The sequence below is a fragment of the Larus michahellis genome, chromosome 5, assembly GCF_964199755.1.
Source record: "Larus michahellis chromosome 5, bLarMic1.1, whole genome shotgun sequence".
NCBI classification, from domain to species: domain Eukaryota; kingdom Metazoa; phylum Chordata; class Aves; order Charadriiformes; family Laridae; genus Larus; species Larus michahellis.
The window spans coordinates 6,435,837-6,459,893 of NC_133900.1; the positions used below are offsets into that span (position 1 = coordinate 6,435,837).

General features: G+C 40.6%; 1 protein-coding gene across 2 annotated transcripts; it reads left to right on the forward strand.

Annotated features, from left to right (window-relative positions):
* Positions 1-625: 625 nt before the first annotated feature.
* Positions 626-20,268, forward strand: QRFPR (pyroglutamylated RFamide peptide receptor). 2 transcript variants are annotated; one of them, XM_074588433.1, is made up of 6 exons: positions 627-1,049; positions 12,265-12,423; positions 12,967-13,028; positions 13,806-14,041; positions 15,627-15,724; positions 17,681-20,268. In XM_074588433.1, the coding sequence occupies exons 1-6, from the start codon at positions 710-712 to the stop codon at positions 18,082-18,084; spliced, it is 1,299 nt and encodes a 432-aa protein (XP_074444534.1). In that variant the 5' UTR covers positions 627-709; the 3' UTR covers positions 18,085-20,268. The 2 variants fall into 2 exon arrangements, with proteins under 2 accessions (XP_074444535.1, XP_074444534.1); XM_074588434.1 differs by lacking the exon at positions 12,265-12,423 and having other exon boundaries at positions 626-1,049.
* The last annotated feature ends 3,789 nt before the right edge of the window (positions 20,269-24,057 follow it).

Genomic DNA, 24,057 nt, shown 5'->3' on the forward strand with positions numbered 1-24,057 from the left:
GGCAGATAAAATCCCCTCGCTGCCTTCTTTGGGCCGGGCACGGACCAGCTGCAGCGTGACCGGCTGTGGGCGGCCAAGCTTCCCCTCAGGCAGAAGGCCACGCACCTACTACACAGTCTTTTGTTGCTCTCTCAGCCTGATCCAAACGCGAGATAAGGCTGGCTGGCTGGCTAGTGCCAGCTCCCACCTGGGGCGTTTCCAGCCTCCGCTGGGGAGGCGCCCGCCGCGAAGGACGGCCCGCCGCCGCCGGGATCCGGTGGGGACGACGGGGTAAGGCTGTGAGGGGCGGCGGGCGCTCCCTCGGCCGTTTAACGGTCGTTGCGCTCCCTCGGCCGTTTAACGGCCGTCCCGCTCCACAGCGGCGGGGCCGAGGCGGGCCCGCTCTGCGCGCTGATTGGCTGCGGCCAGCCCCCCCCCCCCCCCGCCCCTCCTGGCAGCCAGTGGAGGCTGCGGGCGGCGCCGCCGCTGCCGCCTCGAAGTTTGTCGGCTGGCGGAGCTGGTCGCGCTGTCGCTGCCCCGGTCCCCTCCCGTGGGGCTGGTCCCGGCTCTGCGCCCACCCTGTCTCCGCTTCTCTGCGCCGGGTCCGGTCCGGTTGCTTCGCCGCGCGCCCCGGTATGAGCGGCGGGGCGGGGATGGCGGGGCGTGGGCGGTGGCGGCGCCGCCGCCGCTGAGGGGGCTCGACGGGGGGGGGAGCGGGGAGGACGGCGCCATGCGGTCCCTGAACATCACCCCGGAGCAGTTCGCGCAGCTCCTGCGGGACAACAACGTGACGCGGGAGCAGTTCATCGCCCTCTACGGGCTGCAGCCGCTGGTGTACATCCCGGAGCTGCCGGGGCGCACCAAGGTAGCCTTCGTCCTCATCTGCGTGCTCATCTTCGCCCTGGCGCTCTTCGGCAACTGCCTGGTGCTCTACGTGGTGACCCGCAGCAAAGCCATGAGGACCGTCACCAACATCTTCATCTGCTCCCTGGCGCTCAGCGACCTCCTCATCGCCTTCTTCTGCGTCCCCTTCACCATGCTGCAGAACATCTCCTCCAACTGGCTCGGAGGTGGGGGCCGGGGCCGGGGCGGGCAGTCCCGGGCCGTTACGGGCTCGGACGTCGCTGGAGGGAGGTGGGGAGGCGGCGGACGAGTAGGCGCTGCGGTGGGACACCGTGAGGGACCCCCGGCTCCCTTCCTCCCGCACCCCTGTGAAGGGACCCCGAGGGCTGTGGGCTGTCCCCGCGGTGATCCTCGGGCAGCCTCGGCCGTTGGGGCCTGTCCTCCCGCTGAGGAGGAGGAGGAGGGAGGGGGCTGCTGTCCTCCCTGAGGGCAGCGTTATTCCCGCGTACCCCTGCGGAGCGTTTTGTGCTTAAACTCTTGGGTGAAAACCTGAAACCTCTGCTCTCCCTGGTCGCGTTCAGGGGTTCGTGGTCCTTTATCGCAGGACTGGGGTGCTGTCTCCGCGTGTAGCCAGCTGCTTCTCCTTGGAGTGAAATAATGGCCCCGCCACTCCCTCAGGTTACGTTAAACCTAGTGTACTTTCATGCACTTGTGTTAAAAGTCGGGGTATGTGTGTGTGAGAAACTATATATCGTGTGGTGCTGATGAGATAGTCTTGCGGCGCTTTCTCTTTTTTTCCTCTAAGTAATTGTAATAAATAGCCAGATCCCTTAAACAGAAATGGCACTTATTTTATTATAGGGACAAAGTCAATAAAGCAAAAGCACAGCGCTGGGTGCATGACTCAAGTCAGAGGCACGCCAGCTAACACTTTAACCATGTCTTATATACATTCAATATTGCATACGTATTCACTATTTTAGACAGAGTAATTGTTTATAATGATTGATTATTATTAGTCCTTTTTCTATTTGTGTGTTTCCTTCTGAATTGTTTCTGAGGATCAATGATCTTCAGTTCCCTTTTCCCATGCATGTGTTTCCTTCTGGTAGGATCGATTATCATCAACTCCCTTCTCCTATGTATCTGTTTCCTTCTGTTAATCACTTGTGGAGTCTTTTGGAGAAGTTCTCTTTTGTTTCTCTCGGTTGTTTTTCTTCATGATGTTTTTCTTCATAGTTGCTGTTAGTTGTTATCTTTGAGGTTTCTCATGTTTCCTAATTTACTAAAGGTTAGTTATCCTTAAAAGTCAAAGATTTATAGCCTTATTATTATGGCGAAAGCAAACAATACCTTCACTATTTTTCACAGTAATGAAATCTGTCTGGCAAGTGAAATATCAGTCTTTAGTCAGCCTAAGTTCCTCTGACAGCGGTCGACTCCGAGTCAGACCTCTTTAACCTTTCATGAGGAAAAAGAACGCGTCCTTGGAGAAATAGGGGAGTGAGACAACACGCAGAAATTATGTTGAAATGCATTATTTTCAAGATATGCTTGGGAATTACGTTGTATTTCTGTAGGTGTGAAGGACCTTTGGGCAAGCCTCCCTGATGCTTAGAAAGAATTATTATTTTTTTCTTTTTTATGCATCCTAGTTCCAATGTAGTAAAGTAACAAAAAGCCCAAAAGTGAAGCAGCACTGCAAATGGTATTTATCTTCCTTTTCTTGGTCTTAAAACAGTGTTTGACAATTATAAGTGGAAAAATAAGAGGGATGGTTTTGCAGCAAGTAGCAGACATCTTGTACAACCACAAATTGAAATATTTTTCGGAATATTTCAATAGGAACAGAAAAGATGTTCATAAAGTGACACGATTATGTTTCAATTTTCAAGGCTTCCTGTGCTTCTATTGTTGGGAGACAGTGAAGGTTACCTTCAGAACATGGAGATTTAATTCCAGTACATCCCAGGGACTAGAATGTAGGATGGGAATGGACAGGTCAGAGGAGATTTGAAAAGCACACGAATACCTAACCCAGTGAAAAATGGGCTTTAGTTTTATCTGAAAAAGAGGAACTTAGTGGGGGAAGCGATGAATACAAAACTTCACGGGCTACTGATAGTAAGGACAACTGTTTTATTTTCTTACGAGCTGTCTTTGGGGGAGGTAACCACTGTTTTAAGACAGTACAGATGTTGAACCCCAAAACTAATAAGGATGTGTAAATAAAAATAATGGAATAAATTGATAGCTATACTGCTCTGCCTTCCTTTTGACTACTGTAGTTCCAGTTCTCCTTCCTCAGAAAAGAATATAGTAGAAAGTTACTGGTGGTATCAAAAGATCTCAAAGGGGAGAGGACTGAATTGAGTAGCTTTCCCTAATGACAGCAGATGTGATTATTCTCACTTCTAAGACCCTGGTCTGTCAGGGGGACCACGCATCTGACCAGAGTGAACTAAAAGTTGGGTGGGATGAAGCCTCCAGCTGAGGTGAACTACAGCAGATATGGCACAGGCATATGGAACGGTATGGGGCAAGTACGTATGTTTCCATTTACCTTCTGTTACTGAGGACGCTTGACAAAAATCTAGAAGTAGTGAGTGTAAACGGTTGCAACAAATACCTTCAGGTATTCAGTAGTTGGATGCTTTAAAGTATACTATTTTGTGGGTTTTGCTGTACTTTTTGTCTACCTTTTTTGCTGTGCTAGAGCATCTTCAGTGCAAGTGGATCCATAGGTCACATTGATTTTGATAGCAGCCTTTATAGTCCTGGTAAGATAATTAGCTTTAACTAACACAGTATTGGGAGGACATAATAAGTAACATGACTGATGGCTGTTACCCTTCACTGTTGGGGGGGGCGTGTGTGGCGGGGGGTGGGGCAGTAAAATGAGGTGTAAACTGATGGTATCCCAAGGATATCTAATTCCTGAGGTTTACAAATCTGAGCCTGCCAGTCTGGGAGGAGTCTTTTTCTTGCTAGCTTTACTGGTTTAATTTTCCTTTTGCTTTTCATTTTGTAGTCTGAAAAAGCTTATTCTCATCTACCTTAATGCAACACCTCGGAGCAGTGCAAGCTCCACGTCTGTTAAGAAAAAGGTGATTTGACTATGGAATATATCCCTGCTGGAAAAAGCGGTGCGTCCTGAGACACTTGATGCTAGAATTATCTTTGGGTTTCTGAGCGTTTAGTCACTTTATATCTTGATTTAGCTGTACTTGCATCACTAAAACAAGCATCTGTACTAGGTGATGTGAACTGAGATTAGTGTATTTTGTACTTGTCTTTGATTTGGAACTGGTTCTTTTTTTCTATGCTTCTGTGTTTGTGTTTCTTTCTCTTCTTTTCCCCTTCAGAAACCCAGAGTAGAACGTGAGAGGTGAGGGGAAAACTGCAAATGCTGTGTATTGTAGAGGCAGAATATACAAACATAAGAACAGCCACAGTTTCAGAGTAGCTGTTATCTTTTAAGATGTTATGGGAAGCTATCGGAAAGGACCCTTTTGGCCTTCCTAAAGTGAAGGGTGAAGCACTTTCACCCCAAAGGGTTCCAGGTGTGTGTAGTTTACAATAGGACTCCAAGGAGAATGTTGATAGCTGGTGATGTTAGGTAATTCAAATTGTGGATGGTAAAGTGGCTCCTCTAATAGGTAGTGTTATACAGAATTCTTTAGAAACAGAAGATTTCTCATGTTCATTGCATTACACTTATCAGAACTTAATTCAGGACAGACATGGGAAAAACTAAAGCACTGGCATGACTTTTTTCTACTGTAGCAGCACCATATTGACCAAAACTGGGTGAATTGGTCTCACTTTTGATTCTCTGATCTCTTAAGAAACTGTATAGCTGTGTGAAACTCTAATAGTGACAGTATATTATTTTATTTCTGAATTTATACTTTGCAACTAAAATGACTGTAATTTCTAGGGGAACTTTTAATAAAAATCCTGCAATATAATTGCTCTCTAATGTGGAAGATACTGCAGAAGAAAATGAAAATTGTGGCTTTGGCATCAATAAACACTGGGACCGTATTTATTGGTAAGAGGAAGATAAAATGCGAACTTGAGTAAGGAGTAAATTGGTGCATAAAGCAGAGGTAGTCTTGGTGCAAACAAGCAATTGAGGATTTGCTCTCATCGTAGGTAGGAGGCAGCAGTGGTGGTCTCATTGTCATACTGATGGCAGCTTTGTTAAAAATAAATTTGGGCTTTCGCTGCTGGGCCAAATATTTACAGAATCACTTTATTTTCTGAGACTGTTTAGTTAGCTGAGTAACAGCAATATCTTTACAGAACTGCCTGGAGCGTCCAGTCAATTACTTTTAATGTTGTGTAATATAATAGCCCTGGCAAAAGAGAAGGGCAAAACATCAGGTGATGGTAGACCTAGCACTATGCTACATCTTTGTTAGTGAATTTTGCATCTTACCAGATAGCATTTGTGTTCTCAAGACAGGTGTCAGAGGGTGGCTTTTTCTGTCGTTTAGAGTGGAATGAATCATCTGAGGCACTATTTGAACACACAGCAGCATTTGAGATGCCCTTGTATATCTTGCCTGGCCTCCAGCTGCCACTCAGGAGCCGGGGTGAGCTGCTGTCATATCTGGTGCTCCTTGATATGGCAGTTTCCTCTTCTCTAAAGGCTTGGTTGAAAACCAAGTGGCATCTTATACCCAGTTGAGTATTTAGGGTGTTTTCTGTTCTTTACCAAACATCTTGTATGAAGCAGTGTGTTAACCTTACTTACAACTTTCCTGTATGAGAATGCATAAACATTCCTTACTGACGGATTAAAATTCAATCTTAGCAATGAAAATCACTGGGCCTTTTGTGTCTGTTATTCTTGGATACCTCTGTAAAATCTCATTTCTGTTCTTCAGTGAGACATTTGAAATTTCTTCACTCTGAATTGCTTCTGGAATGTTCTTTGATACTGAAGAGTTTCCAAATACTCTCAAACTCTGCTGACGTGCTGTTAGGGTTAGTACTGGACAGTAACGCTGGACGTGAGAGATACAGTTATTTGAATGTTCAGTTTCAAAGCTTTTTTTAACCTTTCCAATTTAAGTTGTCTAGACTTGCTGTAAATCCAGTTGGGGCAAAAGAGCACTCCCCATTTGCCTCCTGCGGTGTGAGAGGTTATGGCTCAGGATTGATCTGCTTCCATAAGAGCAGAATGATTTTTGTAGTTCTGTCTGTAATGGTGAAAACTTGCCTTATCCTTCATTTTCCATGTCCTGCTATTGTGTATTTTGGGGTATTTGCTTGTGAGTAGGGTCAGGAATAAAATTCTTTATGAAAATGGTTTGAGAAAGGCGTATATGGTGAATGCCTCAGTAAAGGAAATAATAGGGGCTTTTTTATATATAATATGTTGGCAGGGTGTTTTGCTTAAAAGCAGCAAAACAATGCTGATAAAAGGAAACTTATTCTACTCACATGTTCGGTATAGGGAATTTGTTACTGCAAGTTCTGCAGTCAGTAATTAGTGTAAATATTAAACACAATGACTGACAGGAAATATTTGCTGTTGCATTAACTGGGCAAAGAAATAAGGCAAGTTTTAGCATGCGGATGGATTGGTTACTGTTTCATGTGAGGTGGTGTTGATGTCCTTTTTCTGGGTAAAAATAGCTGGGAATCTCTGCCTTGCATCGAGTGAACAGGACTGTTTGCCATGTCCTATTTTGTTCCCTGCTAGCGAGTCCCCTTTCTTTCTTCAGAAGAGATGTGGATCTCTAACCTCTATCCCTGACAAAAATACCCACCTGTACTACTCATTGTTTGTACCACGATTGCAGACAGTATTTTACTGCGGTAGTTTTGTGTTCTAGTAGGAGTGCTGTGCTGCACAGCTATCCTTCATCTTTACATATTTGTATTTGTTTTTACTCACCGATTGCTGCATTTTGAAACAAGCTGCTGATCTGAATTTGCCTGAGGACCGTGGCGCCCATTTCAGCGGCTTTGTAAACCCACAGGCAGAGAAGCTGCATGTGAGCCTTGGAGAGGGAAGGGGAAAGGAGGGTAGACAGTGTGAATACCTTGGTCAGCTGGCCCAAGGTTTGTGGTTGATACTTTCAAATTGCAGGATAGAGGTGTGGACTCCATCTTGCATCGATTAAATTAACTATAGGGTATTTGAGGTGCATGTTCTTAATTCCATGGGCTCATGCTATACTGTTTTCTCAGCTGCTGTAGTTGACTGTAAATAGACTTAAACTACCACAGGTCCACTACCAAGTTGTACACACGTGCTTTTTCCTTAGGCAGATGTATGTATAATGTTCTTTATCCTCTATATAGGGTAACGTGTGAGAGATTTGCGCATTGTGGATGGTAAACTACTAAGGATGCGAAATGCCTGTATACCCAAGAATCCATCTAAAACAATGCATTGCACAAGTATGAAAGACCCTTAAGGATATCATCTGTACGATGACTGGCTTGTTTTCTGCCCTGAAGTTACAAAGTATAAGAAAAGTTACCTTGCTTGCATCGAATGAGCTGGAGAGAACTGGTTTACAAGCTGTGATACAGATTTTTAGTGCAAGGGCTTGGTCAACAACATTTTAACAGAAGAAGGAACAACTTAACTTTTATCAGAGAATGGTTTTAGGAGTTTGCCTTTGTTACCCTAATAAAAGAAAAAACTGGTCTTTTAAATGGTTGATGAAATGGCTAAATGATAGTTACAGGCACGACATCTGATAATGAAGACTTGTTTAAGGGAATATACCATTTATATTTGCAGCCTTCTGAATATGTTATCGTTGGGGAAAACTAACCATTGCTCATATAATCTATGCAGTTGCTAGGACTGCATAAGGAATACTTTTGGGAACCTCTCAGCTCCTTGAGAAAGAGAAGCAATTTGTTATTTTAATTCCCAGTATTCCTCTGCAAGTGATTTTCTTTCCCAACTGGAAATTGTCAGCATTAAATGCTGCAGTGCTGTCTTCACTAACAATCTATTGGAAGTGTTTGCTGAAAGCCTTAGAAATCGGTAGACAGTTAAACATTTTGATACATATTTAAGACATTAGGTAAAGTATTTATTATTTAATATATTCAAAAAAGTCACACATTTCTGTACTGGGAGGGTGTAAGTGGAAAATGAGCATGCAAAAAAGGAGATAATTTTTCAGCAAGTCTTTCCAACAGAAAAAAAAATTTCTAAAGAGCTTTTAGAAAGTCTTTGAAAAATACTAATCAGATTCTTTCTGATTTAGGCATGTTAGATGCCTAAAACGACTTCATAGATTGCAAAAGAACTGAAGCAAAATTCTGTTCTGAAAGATTCAGCATAGCCACAGCCGGGGGAAAAAAAAAAGTGAACCAGAATCTGAAAAATAGACTAAAGTGTTCCCAGTGCCTAGTTTTAGCACAAGAAGGCTTCAGTGCTGGGATCATATCAGAATGCTTAATGTCCTGGAGCTGTGTTTATCTCTGCATTTGGAAGAATTACATGGGTGTTATGTATTTTGTGCAGTATAGTATAAAAACATCCCAGGTGTCTCAAAGACCTGGAATAAGTCTAGCTGTGTGTTTTGCATTGGGAAGCAGAAAGTAGCACTCTTTTTTCCCCAGGCTCCACCTGTCTAGAGTTTGGCTCATTTAATGTTCATTAATGACCTCAGGTGTGGTGTCCACACAAATTCTGGAGTCAGGGTCAAGAATTTAAGCTTCAGTTTAAGTGAGGGTCCAGCCAGACTATTCATAGGAATCAAACTAAACATTGTTCTCAAGAGTAAGTCGGTGATTGCATTAATCCTGGATTTTTAGCGTTATGTCACGATTCTGATTTAGGGGCAGGGGAAATGCCTTTTGTTCTGAAAGTGGCTGGTTAACTCAAGGATGGGATACACATAAGCAGGCAACAGAAGAGGAATTTCTGTTTGGAAGTCACTCTCACTTTTTAATCCTCTATATTGTATTTACTGTGTGATCTATCGTTGTGAAGCCTGAGAGGGAATCTAATTTGGGTCAATTAACAGCAATACATAGGGAAGCAGAGTGGTCCACGCAGGCTGTTTTATCTCCTGAGAGTGGGTAACTAGGACCGGGAGCACAAGGATGTGAGGGTTACTGTGTTGGGTGGGCTTTAGCTGCAAAATCCTGCTGGAACTGTATATTCTGCCTGCTTTTTTTTTTTTTTTTTGCCTGCTTTTATTGCATTTCTCTTCATTGGAAGAAGAGACAAATAATGATTTTGATTTGTTTTCAATGATTTAAAGGCTGTAGAGGCTTAAGAGAAACAATTAGCAGGAACAGAACACGATTGTCAGCTTGGGAAAGAAGTGAATGATTGAGCTCGTCTTAAATTCTTTCACTTGATACTGAAGGTGGCTTTAGTAATTAATGATTTAAGTCAAATAATCAGCTAAGAAACATTTGGTTTATATAAATTTTCATGTTGTTTGGAATCTGCACTTCATAGATATTTCACATTTGAATGATTAACTGGAAAAATGTAACCCCTTTCTAGAAAAATATCTGTGTAATTAGAGATAGTTCTTTTATAAGGTAGGAGACTACTTTTTGGTAAGTAAGAGGACATTTTAAATGTAGCACTGGCCCCCTTTTCCCCCCTTCCCTTGTTCAGTGATTATAGCATTCAATCAATTTAAGGGACGAAAGAAGAGTTGCACCATCTGTGTTTTGGGAAGGCTTAGATCTAAACCAAAATGTGTGCTAGGTGGCTTGGAGCAGGTGTTTCTATTTCACCCAGCTGTGTCTAAGGAAAAACATCCTGCTCTTTCACATTTCTGGAAGTGCTGCTGTCACTCCTCATTCAGCTCAGTAGGATCGATCTGTAGACATTATGTAAATTCTTCCTTTTATGACCTTTTTAATGGTTAGTTTTATATAGCTTAGGTGACAAGTCATTCTGCACTTGTCTTCAAAGAGATGAAATAAGGAGTTTCTGTAGGCTTTTCTCTTGGGGGTTCAGCTAAAGGCATAGTGGTAGCCTGTGCTTTTTGACAGTGTGGTGTTTGGAAAGAAATTGAGAAGATATCAGTAAAAGGCAATGAAAATCTGGGACTTACTACCTGATAAACTCAGGTATTCTGTTTGCTCTTTGAATAGTTGGGCACAAGCTCCAAATTCTACCAGACTCATATAACTTCAGTGAAAGTGGCTGTCTCATTTTGTTAAGTAGAGTGATACGAGTCATACTTCTTTGCTTCCTAAGAATACCCTGGAATGCTGGGACTTCAGTGAAGGAATAGTGCATTACAGGCAAACCCCTATAAGCGGAGTATAGTTGAAGTGGACTTAACTTTATTTAACTCTGACTTTTTTCAAAGTATAAGAAACAGCATGTGGTGAAAGGTGGGGTTTTTTTGCCACAGCTCCAGCACTCAAACTCATTTCTTTAGTGAAACAAGAACTTAAACATTTCTTTCATGTACAAATTTTGCTTTTCTGTTCACGTTATTTGTGTCAGGAGTCACTGCTACCTTAGTCAGCAAAGAAAAAACTTGAAACCGATAGTGGAAACTTTCCTTTTGATTCAAAGGAGTAGGATTTGTCTGAAGATAATTTTCTCTGCTTTACACCCGGCAGTAAGCCAGAGATTGTGTCTCATAGCTGCCTCTTTGGTTGTGTTCAACATTGGCCATGTGCAAAGAAGGTGTGATTTGAGCTTGCTTTTTGCCATCTCACTACAGAAGTTTCAACTCACTGGTTGAAGAACTAAAAATTTAAGGGATCTGGTGCTTATATATGTAACACACTGTACTGGGTATAGTGAGAAACTGATGAGATGCTGTGTTTCATGAGGCATTTACTTCGTGTGTACTGAAGCCAAGGAAGAAGTGAGGGGAATTTTATTGTATAAATTGTAGTTGATGCCAGCTGCCGAGATGTTTTGTCTTGCTCTTTCTTACACCCTGGCAAAATACATCCTAAATGAGAAACAGACGTGCAGCCCAGTGCATCTTCCTCCATGCAGTTCCTACTGACCGTGCTAAAATGTCATTCACATAGCTTGAAATTGGGCTACATGGTATATTTTTAGTCTATTTTCAGCCAGATCCGTGTGCATGTTATGGTGTTGCTGGTGTTGAATAGGTACTTGACTTCCATCCTTTGCCCCCCTGTCCTCCCCTTCCTTTTTTGGAGCCACAGAGAAAGTGATTTTTGGGGTAGTTAGAATTGATAAGACTAGTAGCAAACCTGTTCCTTCTTGTAAGATGCGGTGGCTTTTAGCCTGGCCTAGCAGATAGAAGTTTCCTTTTTCCTTGTGCCCTTCTTGGAGGGCAGGATTAAGTTTTGATAGTTTCCTGTTTGTTTTCTTTCTGTTTTCTATGCTTTTATTGCTTAAGATGTATATAGCATTTTAAAGCTTGACTTACAATTGGATCAGGTATTCCTTTGGCTATTTTGAGTTTATGGATTATATCTGGGTAAAGTATAATCAATGATTAGGTCAGGTAAATAACCTCAGCTGTTGCTGAAATGAAGAGCTGATATTGAACTGTAAGAATGTGAGAGAACTGCGAGAATGAGGGCATACAAAATTATCTTGGGGTCAGAAATATGGTCAGAAAGTGAGTAAATGAGATGTGGTTTGGGAAAGGCATTAACATAAGGTTTTTGAGAGAGTAATTTACACCACAGTTTCTGAGATGGTTGCGACTTGAGGATGAGTAATGGAGAATGACTAATACGTTAAGAGTTGAATGTGTACTTTTGGGAAGCTATAGCAGCAATGAAATCTAAAGATCTGAGCTAGCTGTGCATAAATGCTCACAGTGGGAACCTATGCAACTGAAAATGCAGTCAGGAAATTGCATTTAATTTGGACAGTGTCATTAACATAATGTGTTAATTAGGAAAGCGGAAGACTTGGAAAATGGAAAGATGATGAAGAGGTTTAATTTCTCCTCTTAGGTTACACCTTTTAGAGGACTCTCGTATATATATCGTTTGGCAGAATGATGCATTAAGTGCCAAAGTATACAAATAGAGTGGTATTTCAATGAGAAAATGGAATGTATTTGCAACAGCAGAAAAGGTAAACTTTTAAACAGGTAACACTAAGACCTTCATGAAACTGGAGAGTAATCTGCCAAGATAAAATGATAATAAGTATCCCTGTAACTTTGCACGTTTGAAAACAAATGATGGAAGACTTGGTCAAAAGTGATATAGGAATAAGTCTCAGACTAATACAGAGCAAGCAGATGTGTCCTTAGAAGTCCAGGTTTTGCAGATGTAGTGTGTACAATAGAAGAATGACTACTGAAAGTGTATTTGATGAAGAGCTTAAATAGGTGACTTAGCAGTTTAAGTGTTAAAATAAATCCAAGAATATTAGTATATTCTTTTTGTACAATAGTACTTTAGCGATGAAGTCTAGTATTAATAGCTCTTTCATGAACCGCAACAGTTGCGTACCTTACTTTCTGACTATTGCAGGTGCCTTCGCTTGCAAGATGGTACCGTTTGTTCAATCCACTGCTATTGTAACTGAGATTCTTACAATGACCTGCATTGCTGTGGAAAGACACCAGGGAATTGTGCATCCACTAAAAATGAAATGGCAGTACACCAATAAAAGAGCTTTCACGATGCTTGGTAAGATTTTAGGCATCTCCAGTAATCATGTGTATAGAGAAATAATCTTCAGTGTAGATGGCAAGATGGCATGACAGAACAGAAGGTACTGATATGACCAGTGATTCAGAGGTAGAGTTAATGATAAGTCTGGTAACATTTCTAAAATAGTTCAAGGATAGTGCCTATATGTATAATAATTACTAGCCAAAACCCTGACAATAAACTTAAAATCTGAAATCAAAGATTTACTTAACCAAGACTGTGATAAACCTTTGGCAGCCTTTGCTTTCCTTCCAACATACATAATGCTGCTCATGAAAATTAGTTGTCTTTGCACTTAAATACCAATAAGTGAAGGTAGTTTGAGAGAAAGAAAACTGATAACAAAAGAGCATGCTGTTATTGATGTGACTGTTGACTGATATGCCTCTTATAGAAAACTTTGTTCTTTATTTAAATTGTCTGCTTTGCCTGACTTTTGAAGATGAAGCTGTTAAACTGTTCATACCAAAAATTATGTTGCTTGTTTTACAAAGTATTAAAAAATGTATTTGTTTACAGGTATAGTCTGGTTGCTGGCAGTTATTGTTGGGTCACCTATGTGGCATGTGCAACGGCTTGAGGTATGTTAGGTGAAATGGGGATTTACGTTTTAGTATTTATACATTCTGTCCTTGCTGCATCTTTTTGTGCATTTAGCAATGAAATTGAATGAACTCCTAAGAAATGAGAGCAGGAGAAGAGAAATGGAGTTTTGGTTCTGTGTGCCAGCATGAGAAAGGCTAATCATTAGGGCTTGCATGCACTGGAAGAAGGACTACCAGCAGGGACTAGTCATGTTTACCCTCCCCAATTATGTCAAACAGCAGTAATTACATCTATGACTTCTAGTGTGGTTTCCTTTTGGTATATAGGTGCACTGGCACACAGCAGCGTAGGGCTTAGATTACTGTGGCAGGATGACATGGTGTTCCCCGAGATTTGGAAGAACTGTAATTACTTGAAAATGTAATTAGCTGTACATTTGTCAGAATCTGCTTCTTGTGAGTCTGAATGTTAACAAATCTTTTTTTTTTTTTTTAAGTGACTTAATATGTGAGGTTTCTGTACACTCATCTTTACTTGCGAAATGAATAGCCAAGGTCTCCTTTCAAAATCCTTGGTAAAAAAAAAAAAAATTATGAGGAAGAGTGCAAATCAGAGCCTCTCCTGACCTCTGTTTGTCAACTTGGATCAACCCAACACTTGCTGTGTAAAAGTGCTTGGAAGAACTTTGTCACTTTGAAAAGTCTCTGTTGAATTTTGGTTGTTGCATTAAGAGCAAGGAATATTTGAATGTGCTTGGTTTTTATACTTGGGGTAAACACTGTAGTGACTCATCTCCTTTACACTTGTTACAGGTTAAATATGACTTTCTGTATGAAAAAGTGTATGTTTGTTGCTTGGAAGAATGGGCCAGTCCGATTTATCAGAAGATATATACGACCTTTATTCTTGTTATACTCTTCCTTCTTCCGTTGATGTTGATGCTTTTTTTGTACACTAAAATTGGCTATGAACTCTGGATTAAGAAACGAGTGGGAGATGCTTCAGTTCTTCAAACCATTCATGGGAGTGAAATGTCAAAAATATCAAGGTTTGTAAAGTAAAATACAGTTAATACAGTTGGAACTTTGACTTCTAGAAAGCTTTTTTTTTTTTCTGACAGTTGTTGAAAACCAGTGCAAAAGAATAAATAAATCTGTCTTTCCTTATCTGTTGGGAAGTCTACAAGCATAGACCAGATTTTTAAAGCTAACTAGTTATTTAACACTTAGACATGCAATTTAAGGCAACTTAAACAGATTGTTTTCTTCAACGTATAGTGTAGCCACACCTTAGAAGTCAAGCTCTTTCAATAAATCTCGTATTATACATTGTGAAATTCTTGTTTTTAAAAGGTGCAGGCCATGAGTTAGAAGATGAGTTGGGAAAAATGCTGCTACGTTATTTCCATATGTTCTATGGAAAATTCTTTATATAATTCTGAGACTGTGAACACTGCTTTATGATCCTGTTATAAGTTAAATTTGCATACAGGGAAAAATATCAGAATTCATTTAAAAACTATTTTAGTGCTTCCGAAGAGTTTTGAGTGTTCTCAGATGTGTTTGTGTGAGACTACCCAGATGTTAATGCTCTATCTGAAAAGTTATGAAAATCATTAATTATCAACTTCGTTATTTAGCACTAAATATGGGCTACCCCTAATATTGCCTTGTGGTTTTTTTTCCTTTCATTTGGCAAATTGACCTGTTGCCTGATGTGCTAGAAACCTCTAACAGTTCTGCTCAATAAGGAGAGTATCACCTTAAGTATCGACTCTAAGGAGAATACTGACAAGCAGCTGAAAGATAAATGATTCCTTAGACATTTGTCTAACAAAGTGCCTAAGGAAGCGGATCCTTGTAAGTCAAAACTGAAAGAGGGTACGATCTCACAGGAGTGAAGGTGACACGTAATCTTCAGGCTATTCCTCAGCTTGTTTTCACACACTGGGGAGAAGATCCTGTAACTGCTACCTGTGAAGTGCTACTGCTTTAGCTTAAGTGAGATCCATCTTGGGATCTATAACCATAGTTATATGAATTATATATCAGTTTGGGGATAACAATAAATTCATGCATACCTTGAGTTCATGAGATATTACAGTGGAGGCAGGGAGCATATTTCTCTCTCTTATTCCAGCACTTTACCTCCTAGCAAAGGTTGAATGTTGCAGGCGTAGTTTCACTTACTGTCAAATTCTGTGTAATCAGGTGCTGCAGGTCAGTGCTCCCAGATCTAGGAAGAGATTCTTGTTTTTTGAGCTATTAATGGAATTTCGTGTGCTTGTTTGTTTTTGTTTTTTTTCCTCCTCCTATCTCTTACTATTGCAATTGCATCTGCTTGAACAAAGTCAAAATGCCTTGCAAGAAATGCTAATGTCATTGCACCCTGCAGCTGCAAAGTGCATTGCCTTACCCCAAAAGAGAGAAATAAAAGGTGTTAATTGATGTGCTACATTTATATGATGCTGCATTTTTTGTTTCAAAGGGAATTGTGTACTTCTGAGCATTCTTCCAGGCTTTATTTGCATCTGCAACCATCAGAACACATTTACAGATCTAACTTGAAGCGACACATCTAACTACCAGTCAATTCTCAGTGATTCAGCATGGAATGTCTTGATGCAATTTCAGGAAGAAGAAGCGAGCAATTGTTATGATGGTCACAGTGGTGTTTCTCTTTGCAGTCTGTTGGGCCCCTTTCCATGTGATTCACATGATGATAGAATACAGTGAGTATCTGCCGTGTGTTATACAGTAAAACCTTTCTTTGTGGGTTTGGGTTTTTTTTGTTTTGTTTTGTTTTTTTTTAATAATGGAATTGCAGGTTGTGAAAAGCTAGTGCTGCTGCAACATTCAGCTATAGAATTCCTTCTGCTAGCGAAGGTTAATGTTGTGCTTATAAATCCAGGATCACTGTCCCGGATACATAGCCAACAATGGATGAATTACTCTGTAGTCTATGAGTGATAGATCTGCAGTGCTCAGAGAAAATGGGTACATTTCAAAAAACCTCTTATCAGGTGTAGCGTTTGGGAGATACCTTATATCTGTGATATACTTGTTTGTCAGCCCGATCTCTTATTCACTGCTGTGTGAATAAAAAATGAAAAAAGATAATCTTTGTGTCATGCTGTAGACCTTGCTGAACTTTGTTGCAGGGTGTGTGGGAGGGAACCCAAATTCTCTACCAGCTCTTTTAGAATGCAAGCTCTTTAGAAAGGCGATTGTCATCGCTTCTTAATTTGTACAGCACATAATCCAGTCCTGAAAAGAAGGCTTCCTAGGCCTTACAAGACTCAAGAAAAAGGAAGACTTGACTATTAGGATAATGAGCATATCTCTGTAGATTCTTTTTCTTTCTATGTCTGTCATTCTACCCTTATTTGCTGAAAGGTCAAAAGTACCTGGCTGGAAGGTAAAAGTTATTTCCGAGTATAAAACCTCTTGAACAAGTAGCTTTTTGGTTCAAATTTAGTTCTAATTTAATGTGTGAAGACTTCTGCTTGCACCCACTTAAGCGGTCATACTCCTTTGAGTTGAACTGCTATGAAACAGTCACTTTACTTGCCCTGATTTTAACGAGGTAGACAATTTTAATGAGGAAATTTAAATACTGGACAATACTGGACATCAAAGTGATAATACCCAATGAAGTCAGTTGAACTTTTTCAGTGTTCTGGACTGGATACTAGTTTGGAAATGCCCTGAAGTCTTGTTTTCTTTGCTTTTTGCTATTTGCCCCATTCTGTGGGGTCTTGCACTGTTCATCTCCCATCTCCTGCATGGGTACTGGGATAGCATGTGGGACTATGCAGCAGGCTATGTGTAGGAAGAAGGGGAAGTTTTCAGTAGTTGTTGTACTCTGCTTGCCAAAGGCAGCAGCTGTTTCTTTGTCTTTAATCACAAATAAGGTTGTAGCAGATAAATCAGCAGTCCTGCAGCCAGTCAGCTGAACCAAAATGATGTTTATGCCTGAGCAGAATCAGAAGTTGTAACTATTAAAATTGTTTGGGTTGTGTACCATGTGAAGGTTGCCCATAACACTCCCATGAACTGTTTGCTCTCTTTTTCATTGCCAATTTCAGGAATTATTTCAGTTGCAACAAGGTCTTTATTTTGCTTGCCATGTAAACTTCCGTAGTGCTTATCCAAAGTTTGGTTGCTGAGTATTTGAATTCAAGGAATTCAGTCCTCTGAGATCTCAAGGATTGAAGAGTGAGAGATGTGACGAAGAAGATGCATTTTTACTTCCGTGAGCTGATCTGTGTCAGCACAGAGAAGGAAGCCGTGTGTAGTCAGTGACAAGGCAGGGATTGGTGTTAAAGTACTTAAACACTTGATATGAACACGAAACTCAGAGCCAGAACAAAAACTTGAATAAACAAGGCCTATACTTGCAGACTGGACGCTTTCTGTCGCTTGGCCAACAGGCAAGTTTTTTGGCTTGTAAATCACCTCTTTCGAATGACACTGTCCTTATTTACATATACACAAAGCAGGGCAGTGTGGCAGATCTTGGTATTTCCTTGCTGATGGAAACCCTGTTGCTAGTATTAAGAACCTCCAGCACGGTCTTTTGTTGATTTTAAACAAAAGCTTCTAATGCTAGACTGGATACAAATAGGCTAAGTAGTAGGCATTTATGCCATTCTCTGCTTACAGCGTATTTCCTTTTTCCTTTCCAGGTAATTTTGAAAAGGAGTATGATGATGTGACAGTCAAAATGATCTTTGCAATTGTCCAGATTATTGGATTCTTCAATTCCATTTGCAACCCTATTGTGTATGCCTTCATGAACGAAAACTTCAAGAAAAATTTTTTGTCTGCCATCTGCTTCTGCATTGTCAAAGAAAATGCATCACCAACCAGGCAACTTGGGAACTCGGGGATTACTATGAGGCGGCAAAAGGCAAGCGTTTCTCAAAGAGATCCCATTGACTCGGACGAAGCCAGGAGGGAGGCATTCAGCGATGGCAACATTGAAGTCAAGTTCTGTGATCAGCCATCTTCAAAAAGGAATTTGAAAAGGCACCTCGCTTTATTCAGCTCTGAGCTTACTGTGCATTCTGCATTAGGAAATGAACAGTAGCATCACAAAGGTTTTGAGAATGGGAAAAACATTCTCTTTTATGATAACTTTGAATAAGCCATTTAAAATAGTTTTCTACTTTGCTTGCTGAAATGAGGGGGAAAATATTTTGTGAATTATTATAATGTTGGGTTAACGGTTGAGAAAATGTAATATATTTTATTAAGGATGAGGAGCGAAACTTTGGAAAACAATATTATTGTATGATTTCCAGGGGGGAAAAAAATAAAATTATTTCCTAGATAATTTAGGGCTTGTTTGCCCTCTGCCTTAGGTAAACCGAACAACTGTTGCTTTCTCTGTTTATTCAATATCTGGATGCTGGTACACTGTTGGACCGTACACAGCTGAATGCCTGAAGACAGGAACTATGGAGAGAGTGCACGCTTTTTCTTTTTGGGACAACTTTGAAATCTGACGGGTCTAATATTGTAACATCTGCTCTCTGAAGCTCTGAGGACCGAGGAGCTTCAGATCTTCTGAGTTCAGGAAAAATGCAGACTGAGATGCAATTCTATTTCGGGGGGGGGAAAGAAAGAGCCATACGTGAAAGAGCCAGCCAGAAACTGACTCTGAAGAGATTAAGATTTCAACATTGCATGCATGTTCAGATTTTGTTACCAGGAAGCATATTAGAAATTAACAATGCATGCATAATTAATGTGCTGGTTTTACAGGTTAACTCCTAGGTACAAATTTAAATGCCAGTGTACTGCCCTATAAAATGCATTGTTCTACTGAAAAATGTAGAAGCTGAAAAAGTTCTGCACAAGACTGGGCAGATGCTGGAGGTGTAGTCTATAGAGCAAGTACTGAGTTTAATTTAACAGTCATCCTTGGATATATGACTTACGGGTTGAAAGTGCGGTGTTGCCATTTTCTGGAGGGATACAAGGGCCAGATCCAGAGCCTGCTGGGACTCTACAGAAGACTTTCAATTCAATATCACCGTCTTTTGACCAGACGCTTTTCTGAAGACATGGACAAATTTTTCTGTCTCTTCATCATCTTCAAGGTGGATTTATTACTGTCTAAGATCAGGGCCAGTGTTCGGTTTTGTTTTTTGTTTTTTTTTAGGCTTCATGGTGAATTACAGGGTTGAAATCCATATAAACTCGAAAAATTTTTGCTCTTAGTAGGTCAAACTGAAAAATCGTAAAAGGATGCTTATAAATGTGGGACTGGGGAAAAAGTGTGATCTAGAACGGTACTCTGTGATCTGAGCCCGTACACGAGGCTTTGAAATGCGTAATGTGCAACTCCAGCTGAGGCTAGGTTGGATCCTTTAACAGTCTGTGAAATGTCGGTGCTCTCTTCTTGCCTCACCTGCAGGGCCTTGGTGCTCCCTTGGCAGGAAATTTTAGGATTCGTTTACATTGCTACTTTACGCTTCATTGTAAATGAGAACTTAGTCTAAATTGTCTTAGTATAAATTGGAAGTAATCTCATTCTTCTGTAATGTTTACAAATTTCCATTGGATAAGGCATTCTGATGCTCATTTGTGACGTACTCTTTCTTTACATATATATTATTTGTATTGTATGTGATATGCTCCCATGCAATGACAGGGGAAGATTCCTGACTTGTCCTGACAGCGAGGAATTAAGAGCACTCCTATCTACATAAACGTTATGTATTAGATAAAATAACAATTTTGGAGAGCTGTGTCTGGGTAAAACAACACGAGTGAGATCAGGTTCTGCTTTAGACAATCGTGCAGACGTGGTTCTGTGCATTACCTTTGAAAAATGCCGTAAGCAACAGCAACAATATTTGCCTGCCATTACAACTGTGACTTCCTTTGAAGACTATTTCTGTCTTAGCTTGTTTTTCATTTTTGTAGACAGGAGTCTTGAACTAAAAGTTTTCTGCCCTGAAGAACAGGGGCTGGCGGTGGTTTATTATCTTAGTTTTATTCACTTGGTGTGAAGTTTATCTGTCTGGTGATGAGAACACTGTGTTTTGACAGATCCTGTAACTGAAAAACAATTTAAGTGTTTTATTTATTTGCACTGCTAACTTCAATGACATATTTCAACAAATATTTAAGAAGAACTTCCAAGTATTTGATGGTTTTGTTTTGTCTTATCTGTTTCTTCTATTGTCTCATAAAATGTTATGTCAATGAGTAACTGCTGTAGTATTGTGTTAATTTTTTCATTAAAATTCCTTTTTGGCATTGCTGGGGGTGTTTTGCACTGGGACCATCTGCTATAAATTTCATTCTTTGAGTCTGTCTTTGCTTAAAGATTAATGTAAGCTTATATGTGCTTTTTAGTGATTAAATTCCAGTTCTGTTACAAGCACCAGCTGTTAACTGTAATCCTGAGATGCGATTTAAAGGATTTTACACAATAAGGTGAGGAAGGGGGGGGGGAAACTTCAGTCTCTTGGTAGGAGAGAAGTGGTAAATATTTCAGCACAGATATATGTGGCTACAGTTAGATTAAATATAAACCAAACTGCTAAAGACGGTTCTCGTACTATCCTTAATAGTAACTGTATTTATTTGTGCATTTTTGACACAATAGTTTTCTCAGAGCCAGATAATCTTGTGAGAAGTCCTAGCTGCAGGGAATAGAAAACCCTTTATCGACTTAAGCAGAACCAAGATTTTACCCATGCGGTTTCGTTTTTTTTGTTTTGTTTTGTTTTTTTTTAATCTGTCAGAGCTTCAGCTTTGATTTAACTAGCAAAACAAAATGTTCTATTGAATTGTGTCAATTGTCAGTCCCGGCTAGTAGCCTGTCTCTTGCGATGGCTCGTACCACGCATTTCTGAGCGCGTGGCTGTAACTGAATACCTCAAACCAGGGAAAGCAAGCACTGCCGTCCTCCCAGCTTGCCTGCTTATTCCCATTTTATATTAACAGAATTGCATGGTGAATGTCAGAAAAATATTCTGGCTAATGATTTTACTGATAACCACACTCATTTCCCTAAACTGAGAGTATTTCTCACAACCGTTGTGCTCTTTGAAGAAAAATGCTTCCTCAAAAAAGTTTCTTTCTAATATCTTAGCTACGAAACGCTTACAATTTCTTTGACTTTGATCAAATTAAAGAGAAACTTATTTTTTTCCTCAGCTGTAAGGGCCTAAGCCTTAAAGTTATGATGAGATGATGTCAGGAACTGACATGTGGATGAAGACGGGAGCCTGAAAGGACACGTTCAACTGAACAGAGACTCTGGAAATTTGAACGGACCAGGAAAAAGTGTCGGATGCGTGGTCTTGGTCAACTGAAATCAGAGAGTGTAAGCAAGGAAAACTGTGAGTAGAAGGCAGTGAGCCCCCTCGGGGGACTGAAACAAAACTGTCTCTTGCTAAAGCTAGTTTTCTCTGGTAGAATACCCAGAAGAAATCTGTTTGGAGCAAATGGTAGTGGCGGTACGGATTTGGAAGGGAGCATGCCCTAAACGTAGGGGAGATGTTGGAGGGAAAGGTGGACAAATGCTTGAAGGCTGATGACGTGAGCAAAGGGGAGATGGGCTGTTGAAAAGCACACGTAAGTAGGTGTAAACCCTTGTCCAGGGTTCAGCTGTCCAAAGCTCAGTTACGAAGCACAGATGAAAGGCCTTTGCTTAGCTTTGCTGAAAAAGTTGTTTAAGCTGAGAGTACGCGTCATAAAGCCAGGTAATAAAACATGGCTTTGTTTGTTTGTTTATTCTAAGATAGTAACGGCAACTAGCAGAGATGAGAAAAGTTCAAATTGAGACGTGAGGAGGAAGATTTTTTGGACAGTTAGAAAATAGCAATTAAAAAAAATACTGAACATCAGCCTCTTCCAAGGAATAACGGGGGGGCAGGCTTGCTCCATGTGTTTCATGATTGCAAAGCCAGCAGAGATGCGTGATGTGCCTATGTCAAGGGAGTGAGTATATAAACACTCAGCGTGGCAATGTGTTAGTCCTGTCTATGTGATGATTACGTGATTAGCTAATATATAATGGTTGTATTATGCTGCTCGCAGATTCATTGAGTGTGGTAGAAACTATGAAAACAAGTGATCCAGTAGAGGGGAAGGAACACCTGAGCGATGAGAGAAATAAGCAGTGTTGAAGATGAGGACTAGATTATTATTGCCTGGAAAAAAAAGAGTAAGTAGACGAAAGGATTTAGTAGAGCTGGTGGCACAGAGGGTTGGATAGGAAGATAATTATGGCAAGCTATATATTTATATAGAGTAGGGATGCTCTGAGTGTTACAAAAGTTGGGAAAGTTTAGAAACTACTTAGAGAGCAGTTTTGGGACCGGGACAGCATCTAAATGTACGGGGCGAAAGGCTGGGAAGAGTGAAAGCTGCCCTTTTGGTGCTGCTGTGAGTGGAAGCGGTGGAATGGAGCAGGAGCTCCGCCAGGGCGAGGAGGAGACGGAGCATTGGGAGCACAGTCGGACTGCATCAGACTTAGCTAATGAGAACAGGAGGTGGTTTTCCTGAAACAGCAGAAAGAGGAGAATGAGAATAAGTTCTCTCTGCATCCTGGCTAGCAGATTACATCTTGTGTTTGTTTTAAGGTTTTTAAAGTCGGAGGTTTTCAAAGCAGGTTCTCCTTTATGTTTTAGATGAATTCTGGTTAACAGGAGCGTTCTAAACTTACGCCATTCTGAGAAACAGGGATTTAATGCAGAAACACAACGGGGGGTTAGATTGTATATATTCCTTCAGAAACATTCACGTAAAAATTTCTTTTATTTCTGTCTAAGCTGAAAGTGCTGCTTTGACACCTCAAAATTGGCTTCCAGGAGTCTTACTGGAAATTCAAGCCATCGTTAGCTTTCTCTGTTGAAGCTCCAATGAAGTTGATGGATTATGAAGCTATTTTAAAAATCTCTGGTGATTCGAGATGAGAGAGAATCCATGCTATTAATCTTTAGCTAATAATTTATTGCAAGTGGCTCTAGTTCCTCAAAACTCTCAGGACGTGAAGTCCTGCTCAAGTGTTACGCAGATTTTCTCGGATGCTGCAATAGATTCTGATTTCAATTGCTGTCTCCAATGCTGCTATTACAACGCGATGCTGTCTTTATCAGCTTCTGATTACTGCTGCTTGCATGGGTATTGTTTCCTGTTCCAGGATTTCTGGGTTTTGCTCTGCCTTGCCAAAAGCGGCAATTTTTGTCTCACTGACTTGTCTGTAAGCAGCTGCAGTGATTACAGCTGCCTCATCCAGAGTTCGTTTTATAGAGACACGAGTATGTCTGTTTTTTTAAAAAAAAAAAAACCAAACTGATGCTTAAATAGTTATGATGTTTGCATTTGAGTAATTAAAAAAATAAAATCATCACACTGGAGTAAATTAGTGTTTAAGGCACTCCTTGACCTTATGAAACCATAGGTGAAGCTTGGTGCGTTTCCTCAGCTTGAGCAGAATGGTGAAATAGGTGCTTACCTTACCAAAAGATGCTGCTCGAAAAATGTTACTTGAATTTTGTTGAGAGATCAGCCTTCTGTGCAATACAAAGCTTTCTGCAAAACGCTCTTATTTCCTTAATTTTTCATTATTTTTTTTTTTCCCCCTCAAAGCAGAAACTTCTGCTTATTTCTCGTTCTTTGGAAAAATAATCTTAAAACGCTTGCCCCAGGCATCATCCATTTGTGTCACTTGCTGGTGAAAAATGGGAAGACACCAACTTGAAATGTTCCCACTAAAAAAAAAAAAAAAAAAAAAAAAAAAATAAGGCGTTTCGAGCTGCATCAAAAGAAACAACTTTAGAACTTAAGTAATGCGTGCAAGTATTTACGTGTTTTTTGAAGCAGCTGAATGTATCTGGACAGCAGAAGCACTCTGCATGTGTCGTGGGTGAGGTGGAGACTTGGAGATACCCAGTAGGACTTAAATTCTTCGTTTTTCTCTCGTCTGCTCTCATTTGCAAAGGCGCCCAGATTCAGATAGGAATGTGAAAACTGCAGGTGCCACTGTGAGTCCTTTCCCTCTTTCAAAAAGAAGAAATCATTCGTCTGTCTCCGCGTT